The 10,334-nt window shown below is 36.2% G+C and overlaps 1 protein-coding gene across 6 annotated transcripts in view; it reads left to right on the plus strand.

The window, feature by feature from the left end:
- Positions 1-10,334, plus strand: part of TBC1D32 (TBC1 domain family member 32) — a 244,204-nt gene that overhangs the window by 2,540 nt on the left and 231,330 nt on the right. For all 6 annotated transcript variants that reach the window (XM_032274914.1, XM_032274917.1, XM_032274915.1 and 3 more), the window contains one exon: positions 9,935-10,096. In XM_032274914.1, the coding sequence (XP_032130805.1) occupies positions 9,935-10,096 (162 nt within the window). The remainder of the gene's footprint in view (positions 1-9,934; positions 10,097-10,334) is intronic.

Genomic DNA, 10,334 nt, shown 5'->3' on the forward strand with positions numbered 1-10,334 from the left:
TTTGAGACGGAGTTTCGCTCTTGTTACCCAGGCTGGAGTGCAATGGCGCGATCTCGGCTCACTGCAACCTCCGCCTCCTGGGTTCAGGCAATTCTCCTGCCTCAGCCTCCTGAGTAGCTGGGATTACAGGCACGTGCCACCATGCCCAGCTAATTTTTTGTATTTTTAGTAGAGACAGGGTTTCACCATGTTGACCAGGATGGTCTCGATCTCTTGACCTCGTGATCCACCCGCCTCTGCCTCCCAAAGTGCTGGGATTACAGGCTTGAGCCACCGCGCCCGGCCGAGAAACCTTTAACCTTATTGTACTGGATTCTAGCTTATTAGTTTGAAGCTCTTTTTTTCTTTTTTAGTAGAAGCATTTAAAGTTACACATTTGCCTATAATTATTGCTTTAGCTGTATCCATTTAAAAATGCTTTTTCAAGTTAAAATTGGATCATTGTAGCTCCTCTCAGAAGTCTAATGACTCTTGTTATACTGTATTTACTCTTCAATAGCTCATTAGGTAGATTAAATAAATGCTTGTTGAATGACATGCACAGTTAATAGTTACTATTTACTAAAGCTATTTACTTATGGCCTGCCTAAAAAACAATCCAGACACACTAAAATTATAGCTAGTTTAAAAGTAAGACTTGACTTAGAATGCTAAAAGTCATTTTTAGTATTAAAAATAGGATAAATTCATAATGTCTTAGCTGCACTAGCCAGAGATCTGTGTCTTAGGAGGAGGGAACTCTTATGCGCGAAGGGAAAAGAGGAGCTGCTTAACTTTGGCATTTTCATAAAATATTACAATCTCAGAGTTGGAAGGGATCTTAAAGGTCAGCTATTTCAGGTGCTCATATTTTCATTTCTCTTTCTTTCAGTGACCTAACTCTCCTTCAACACTTACTGTTCTAGAGTCACTTATGTGTGCCTTCCTTTCCAAAGTGTTTATTTCAGAATTATTCATTTGCCATCTCCACTATTAGAACATTGATTCCTTAAATCCAAGTGATGTTGGCCTGTAATTATCAACAAAAATAATCTCATCAAAAGACTTATAAGGGGATGCTGGGCATGGTGGCTTATGCCTGTAATTCCAGAACTTTGAGAGGCCAAGGCAGATGCATCACTTGAGGTAAGGAGTTTAAGAGCAGCCTGGCCAACATGGTGAAACCCTGTTTCTGAAAATACAATAAAAAAGTTAGCTGGATGTGGTGGTGGGCACTGATAATCCCAGCTACTTGGGAGGCTGAGGCAGGAGAATCCCAGCAACTCTGAAGACAAAAGTTGCAGTGACCTGAGATCCTGCCACTGTACTCCAGTCTGGGTGACAGAGGGAGAGAGAGACACCTTTAAAAAAAAAAAAAAAAAGGGCTTAGGGGAAACTGTGTTGCTGGGCTGTTAACATTTTTGTAAGAAGATGGTTTTTAAGACAGTTGATGTAATTTCAGGCAGTATAAAAAAGTGAGGGAAAGTATCAGTTGGGGAGAAACTACAGTGTAGGCAGTACAACCATATCTAGGCATTCATTCTATGGGACAGCTAACATACTATCTCTGCTTTTCATAGGCACTTCTCTTTTTCTGCTGTAAACTGTACATACTCTCTAAAAGATCCAAGCTCTTATGCTTTTCTCCAAGAATGGCAGCAATGATTTGAGGCCTGGTGGGAGAGGAGAGAGAGAAGAGGACGTTGCTTTCATTATGTGTGTATGTGTTGTGTAAATTTTTACATGCAGACTGGCTCCTTATAAAGCAGCATTGCTTTTCAACCTTTGCTGCACTGGAATCATCTGGGGGCTATTTAGAAAAATACTGTTGCTTGGTCCTCACCACAGATGAATCAAAATTCCCTGGGGGTTTTGACCGAGGAGAAGTGGTAGAGGCTGGGCCTTGGTGGTTTTAAACAAAGCTTTCTATGTAAGTCTAAGATGCAGTTAGAGTTGAGACCTCAGAATTAGAACATAGTTACTGGCATTTCAATGAGATATGGTTATTTGTTGTTTTTTAAAGTTCCTACCAATTCTAATGATTTTAATGGTCTCTAATGCAGAGGCTCACCTTTGTAGCCTTCTCACTTGATAAGTTTTTGATACAGAAGGGCCACAGTAATATTAATTGAATTGGGTATTATTCTTTTACAGAAGAATTTACCAGTGAATTTTTAATCAGGAAACTCTAGTATGTTTAAGCGGTAACTTCAGGAAAATATTCCTTCTGGGCCGGGCTCAGTGGCTCACGCCTGTAATCCCAGCACTTTGGAAGGTCTGGGTGGGCAGATCACTTAACACCAGGAGTTCAAGACTAGCTTGGGCAACATGGCAAAACGCTATCTCTACAAAAAATATAAAAATTAGTTGGGTACAGTGGCACATGCCTGTAGTCCCAGCTGCTTGTAAGTCTGAGGTGGGAGGATCTCTTGAGCCCAGAATGTGAAGGCTGCAGCCTACCTCACTGCAGTGAGCCTAGGCAACAGAGCAAGACTCTGTCTCAAAATAAAACAAAATAAAATAAGAAAATAGTCATTCTCTAAGGTGATATACCTGTATGGAGAAATTACCAAGAATTATGTGTGCTTCTATAATTAATGAATGAATTCCTTGTAATTGTTTATCATGAGCCAAAAGCTTATTTTTTGGCCTAAAAAGTTGTAGGAGATGTAAAATACTTGTTCTTTCTACTCCATGGCCTTTTATACACTAATGTGATATATAAGCTTAAGTTTGTCATATAATAAATTCTGTGATTCTGAAATATAACCTATTTTAAGAATTCCTCATGTCAGCATTATAACCACTAATTATAATTCATAACCACTAATAAAACACTTTAAAAAATATCATTAGTGATAATTATTTTCATATATGATTGAATATTTCTTACTTTTATAAATAGCTGAAAGGATGACTTTTTTGAACCAAACTTGTACCACTTAGATTTTTTAATGTCCTTATGTTGTAAGAGTAACTTCTGTACCTCTCCATATTTTTATATAAACACTCTGAACATGTCAGAAGTTTATCATAGAAAACAGTTATTGCATTTTCTTGGAAAATATAGGTAGAAAGTCTGGAGAAAAAAGAATGGAAAAAGTGAATGTTCTTTTACTCAACTTGGTAATTTTTTTATGTAAATGTGAAGAATTTCAAATCATCAGTTACTAGCGATGAATGATCAGATACATTGCTGTGTATTTTAATTGAGCTGCTTCTGAAATGTGGTGAGTTCCACTCCACATGTCTTTCTTTATTAATGAATAGCTGTCCTCTTAGGTTTTAATGTCCTTCTTTGGAGAATATTTTGTAAAAGATATTTTGCATTCATTTAATAATAGTGTCATTGGAACCATATTTTTATTTTTTTCTCATAAATTCCTTCTAAAGTAACATGGTTAGTCAAATGTATGTATAGTATATTTGGTGAGAAAAATGTCAAAGGATATGAAAACACTATTATATATAATAAAACATTTTAATTTTAGGATTATCCTCACCATTAAGTAGTGGGCAACTGAAATTTAGTAAGGTCAGGTGTTTTGCCTAAGTTTGCAAGATTGGTCAGTATAAATTTCAGAATTTAAATATGAATCAAACCTTCATAGATTATTAAAAGAACTGTAACAATAATGAACTTGTTTATTCATTGTACAGACTATATCTTTTAAAAAACTGTAGCAATGGCTCATGCCTGTAACCCCAGCACTTTGGGAGCTGGAGGCGGGTGGATCACCTGAGGTCGGGAGTTCAAGACCAGCTCGATCAACAAGGAGAAACCCCAAAATACAAAATTAGCCAGGCATGGTGGCACATACCTGTAATCCCAGCTACTTGGGACGCTGGGGCAGGAGAATTGCTTGAACCTGGGACGCTGAGGTTGTGGTGAACCAAGATCACGCCATTGCACTCCAGCCTGGGCAAGAAGAGCAAAACTCTGTCTCAAAAAACAAAACAAAAAAAAAAAAAAAAAAAAACTGTAGTAAAACCGGTTATTAGAAAATTTTAAAATGAATAGTGAATATTAGTAGACTTTAATTAAAATAGAAATAGGTGGAAGTTGTATTTATTGTAACCCATGTCAGTCAAAACTGTATTATTCCTGGCCGGACGCTGTGGCTCACGCCTGTAATCCTAGCACTTTGGGAGGCCGAGGTGGGTAGATCACCTGAGGTCAGGAGTTCAAGACCAGCCTGGCCATCATGGTGAAACCCCATCTTAAAAAACAAAAAAACAACCAAAAAAGCTATATTATTCCTATTGCAATCTTGATATTTTAAGCACAATTGGAATATGTGAAATCTGAAAATGTTTTGCTTAAAGATCTGAAAGGATAGGACCTAAGTTGTAGCAGAATTGATTTAAATTCAACCTAGTAAGAATATTTTAAAATAAGTTATTTAGCATGATATAGATTTTTCAGAGAGATTTTGTATTTCTTGAATAGAAATTTTAAACATATAGGGCATTCACCAGTATATTTACTGACTAGAATTTTGTAATTCTTGGAGACAGAGGGTATAAAAAAGTCAAAGTAGCATTCTGCAGGCCATATTTGGTCTGTGGACATGTTTACTTTGACTACATTAAAAAAGAAGGAAAGCATCATTTCAAAATTGAGAGTTAACATTTAAAAATCAGTTTTCTAGCTTTTCTTAAAACATTAACAGGCTAACACCAGGCTCATATTTCTTAGGGACAAGTCGCTGGAACTGTGTAGAAGCTTTGCCTTTAGTTGGGGCGTGTCTTCATTTCACCACAGCCTCTATCCATTCTCTCTCATACATGGCTAGCTTCCTTCTGTAGCATCTGACTTTGCAACCCCTGGGATAAGTATAGGGACCTTTTGAAAGTCTTCTTGAGGCATCCAGGGCTTTTATACAAAATAACTGGAATATGTTATACCTCCAGATTATTTTCTAAAAATGATGCAATGGTAATATTTGATTTAAAAATTGGTAGTTACTGTCAATCTTTGGGATGAGGTATAGATTTCATAAGAGCTAGTACATAGCACCAATGCTATCAGGATTACAGTGTGGGAAACACAGTACTTAATTTTGTAGAACTGTGTTTTTCCCTGCTTCATTGTAATAATAATTTTCTTTTTTTAGATTCAGGGAATACATGCCCAGGTTTGTTCATGGGTATATGGCATGATGCTGAGGTTTGGGCTTCTATTGGTCATGTTGCCTAAATAGTAAACACAGTGCCTTGATAGGTAGTTTTTTTAACTCTTGCTTCCTCCCTGTCTCCTATCTTTTAGAGTCTCAGTGTCTGTTCTCATCGTTGTAACAATATTTTCTATCCTGGGGCGCCATTAGCTACTTTATTTAGTATTTTATGGGGTACTGCCATGAATTCCGATGGTAAAAGAAACAATGCAAAATTAATTGTTAGATGAAAATTTGAAGTCTTGGGTACTCTTACCTAATGAGTAGAAGGCCCACTTGAAGAAATGACTGTGTTCATTAATTTGGGATTGGAGGCTCTCAAAGTTTCTCAGTGGTCCCTGAGTCAGCAGAACACCCTGTGGGTATAAAGGCAGGCTGGCAGTCCTTTCATGATAAAGGGCCTTTCCACCCCGGAGACTTTTTTTTTTTCTAGAAGATTCTTTTGAAAAGAGCAATAACCTCTTAAAACAAGATTTAACCTTGGGTTCATTTAATTTAGAACTTAGATGAAAACCTAAAAGCATTTTGAATGAGTCTTCTGGAGATATTACTGTGGTTACAGGTAAAAATTATGTCACTAGAAAAAAGCATGAGGTTATTCACATATCCACAGAATAGATTTAAAAGTTTTTCAGGATATTTGCTGTTTACATTTGTTGCTAAATGTGGAGATTTTTTTAAAAAATGAATTTTACTTTTAAAATGACAATAATTGAACATATTTGTGAAGTACATGGTGATGTTTCCATTCATGGAGAGTGATCAAATCACAGTAATTAGCATATTCATCATCTGAGACTTTTATCATTTCTTTCAATTCAGCATCTTTCTTGTAGGTATTTGAAACTATATAATGCATTATTGTTACTATAGTCATCCTACAGTGGAATAGAACATGAACTTATTCCTCCCGTCTAGCTATAATTTTGTATCCTTTAAGAATCTCTCTCTATCCCTTCCTTCTCTGTAGGGATTTTTTTTGATGTGTCTTTTATCTTAGAATTGTGTTTTCTTAGCTTTATTGACTACATTTTGTTAATGTGCTTGTGTTAAATTTCCTTATGGTCTCAATTACAGATATATCCTTTGTGTTGCTTACAGATTGGGCTTTATAACAAAGCATACCCAGAGTTATACTTCTCAGTTAAATATTCATTTCTTCTAATTGGCTGATAAAAACTAAGAAATAAGGATAATTCTATCTTTTCATAGTAGGTATTGGTGGTGAGATGTAGAATTCATCTTCAGAGAGGCTCTTCCTTCAATTTCAGAGAAAAAACTTAGACTATCCCCATCTTCCATTTGCTGCTAAATATTTCAGAGGTGTGGAGGAAAACAGTGGTGTGTCTGACTAACTTTGGGCAGGATTGTGAAGGAAGTAGAGTTTTAAGGACCTCTCTAGTCTCCTCTCTCTGTAGTTTCTATCACATTCGTTTTTCTCTTTCTTTGCTTGGTAGTAAAAGGCTGGATGTGAGGTCATAATGGTTGGGTTGAAAGGATAATCCATTCTAGGATTTTTTTTTTTCCATTTTTAAAGATGTTTCAAAGAAAGCAGTGATACTTTTATGGAATTGAAATATCAGATATTCTGATTCTTGATTCATTGGGTTCCTGGTTGTTAAGGCATGGTTGAGGTGGAGAACTAAGAGCCTATTTTGACTTACGTCATCATGCACATCTGCCAACTCTGTCTCAGAGCCAACTGTGTGTAGAAGCAGTATGGGGATTGTCAGATATGATACAATTGAGAGCATCTTTAGGGTTCTCTTGAAACCTTAATTTTTGAATTCTTTTTCTTACCTGTGTGATTTCGCTGTTTTACATAGAATGTGCAAATATTTGGTTTATAATTGGACATACACAAATGAAATAATAATCTAATATTTAGTGTAGATAGGAAGTTTCCATGTATATGGGAAGACCTTCAGATAATATAAGGCAGCGATGAATTACCAAAAGAAGCACAAACTATTTAGATGATGATTAGAGGCTGTTTTCTGTGATATATGATTCAGTGAGCTTTGGATTTTGTTTTTCTTGGATTGTACTTTTGAAAATTAATGTTTGCTATTTCAATCTAATGGTATAGGTCATTAGCTTTACAAAATAGCTTCATCTTCCTCTTCTGCTCTTCTTAATACTTATTCCCTTAATGCATATAATTTACTAGCTGAACATCGAGTATAAATATTGAACATTTTAAAGTAAATTCAATCAATAATTTAAATATTTAAGTACATTATACTTTTAAATTTAATATGCCAGTTATAATTTTTGGAGAATAAATTGTTAATTTTTCTCTCAAAATGAAAGAAATTGAAATAATATACAAATTGGTAAAGATATGAGTATTACATTTATTTATTTCCCTTTTCACTCAATTTACAAGTACAAAATACAACGTTGTTGATATTTTTACATCTTTGGGACAGTGTAGGATTATGGGTTTAATGGGAGTAACATGGGCTTTGGAGTAAAGTGAACGAATTGGTAGCTTATGAATTTAGCAAGGTTTTTTCATGTTTTGAATCTGTGTCATCTATTTTGCTTAACACATGGTAAATAAAATATTAATAAAGTGCTTAGCACAGAGTTTAGCATGGTAGTCACTTAAAGTTAGTTTATTACTTTTTTTTTTTTTTTTGAGATGGCATCTCACTCTGTCGCCAAGCTGGAGTACAGTGATGCAATGTTGGCTAACTGCAACCTCTGCCTCCCGGGTTTAAGCAATTCTTCAGCTTCAGCCTCCTGGGTAGCTGGGACTACAGGCGCATGCCACCACACCCAGCTAATTTTTGTATTTTTAGTAGAGACGGGATTTCACCATGTTGGCCAGTATGGTCTTGATCTCCTGACCTCATGATCTGTCTGCCTCAGCCTCTCAAAGTGCTGGGATTTCAGGTGTGAGCCACCGTGCCTGACCAGCTTATCACTTTCTTATAAGAAGATCAACATGGTTGGAGGTTTGTTGGGAATATTGAATGCAGCCTCATTTTAGTAGAGATACTCTTATAAAGAGATCTGATTGGTTAGATATTTAAAGTCCAGGCCAAGGAAGCTATATTTGACCATGAAAGATAATAGGCAGCCAATAATTTTGTTTTAATTCAGCAAATATTTATTGAGACATTATGTGCATGCATGATATGGTATGAGGCATTGGTTTGAGTAAAATGGCTCTAGCTGTGACCGAAATAATAAAATCAGTTATTTTGGAAGGCTAATGTGACTACAGTGTGGGGTATGAATATGAGAGGGAAGAGAAGAGACACAAGTGAGAAGACAAGAAGGCTGCTGCAGTAATCTCTGTGTGAAGTGATATGGCTTTGAACTGATCGATAGAGAAAAAAGGGAGGCAGTGATGGAAGTCAGAGATGTACAGGAAGCATTAACATGTATTGGTGGCTGAATGGATATGATTGAGTTGATGGGTAAGGGGTGCAGAAGATGCAGACATGAAAGAGCATTCCATGTTTTCAAGTTTGAAAATCTTAAAAAACAATGCTGTTAGTGCCAAAATTGTGGGTGGTTGGAAAGAGGAGAGTGCTTTTTGCTGTACACTTTCTTTCTTTTTTTTTTTTTTCTTTGCATTCCTCTTTTCTTTTTCTTATACGAGATTATAGGAAGGATACGAAGCCATCTATGGGGGGTAATTATAGCATGATGTCATCAGAAATGTGTTAATAGACATTAAATGAATGAGGAATTAACGACAAAAACAAACGTTTAGAAAAGATAAGCAAGTTCAAATTCACAGCCACTGATGTAGAAAATGAAGAGAAAAACCTTTCCCCAGTGCTGTGTTTCAATCTAACAAGTGTTTATAAAGTGTCTACTATGTACAGAATATTTCAGATGATAGACAAGTGGATTTGTTCTGTTGTCAAGTCTATCAACAATGTAGACATCTGGGCTTAGAGGTGGTCAGGAACCAAGTAGACGATAAAGCAGGTCACATAACTGCACCCAACAAAGTGTTTTGAGTGCCGATAGAGAAGGACAGAGTACTTTTGGGTCTTTGGTGAGAAAGGATGTCAGTTGTTGAGGAAAAAGGAAAGCTTTTATCAGAAGGTAGCATTTTAGGCTATAGAAGATAATCTATAGGAGTGGTGGCAAAACACTGTAAGTGGGTGAAATAATGTTTTCAAAGGTATTGGGAATAAAAATCACATGGAGCGTTAGGCATGTGTAGGTAGTAACAGGACGTAGATCTGGTGTGATAAATTGGAATCTGTGAGGGCTTTAATACCAAGACAAAATGTGTCTTGAATTTAATGATAGTGATAATCTTAGTAAGGTAAGAACTGTTTAGGTGGAAGTTACATTAATTACTACTTTCAAGATGTACACAAAACTCTTGTGATGATGGAAGTTAACTTTTTTCTAGTTTCCTATTTAATAGTTACTATATTCTAGATGATTTTCCTCATCAACTTGAATAACTGAAAATCCTTAACAACTACTTTTCATACTCTTGACTGTCACATGTTAAAGATAGGAGCATAAAAAAGAAATGTGAAGAGACTCCTAACCCACTGAAGTTTAGGCTGCTTCTGAAATTTGCTTTTCCCTACTGTGGTAATCTTTAAATGATTTTTGCCAAGTGTCCCTGAAAAAAAAAAGCCAAAAATTTGTAGATTAGCTTGATGGTTTGTGATGAATAACCAATCAAATCCTAGTTAAGGTAGGAAATCTTAATGTTTCCTTTCTGTGTTGACCTTTTCTCCTGAATATGCTTATAATATTTACTGCATTTATTTTCTAAATATTTGTTTCAGCTATGAATTTGTGAAATACCTTAGACAGCATATATGCACCACTTTGGGTTCTATGATTGAAGAAGAAATGGAAAAATGCACATCTGATGAGAATCAGGGTGAAGAATGTGGCTATGACACAGTTGTACAGCACGTTAGTAAAAGAACTCAGGAATCCAAAGAGTGAGTATGCGCATAATAATATTTTCAAATAACTTATCCTTAAACAAGACCCCTTCCTTCCTTCCTTCTCTCTCTCCTCCCTCCCTCCCTTCTCTCTCCTTCCCTCCCTCACTCCCTCCCCTCCCTCCCTTTCTTCCCTTCCTTCCTTCTTTCCTTCTTTCCTTCCTTCATTCCTTCATTCCTTCCCCACATCCCTCCCTCCCTCCCTTCCTTCTTTCCTCCCTCCCTCCCTCCCTCC

This window comes from Sapajus apella, unplaced genomic scaffold, assembly GCF_009761245.1.
Source record: "Sapajus apella isolate SASKATOON/1434 unplaced genomic scaffold, GSC_monkey_1.0 scaffold6, whole genome shotgun sequence".
NCBI lineage: Eukaryota > Metazoa > Chordata > Mammalia > Primates > Cebidae > Sapajus > Sapajus apella.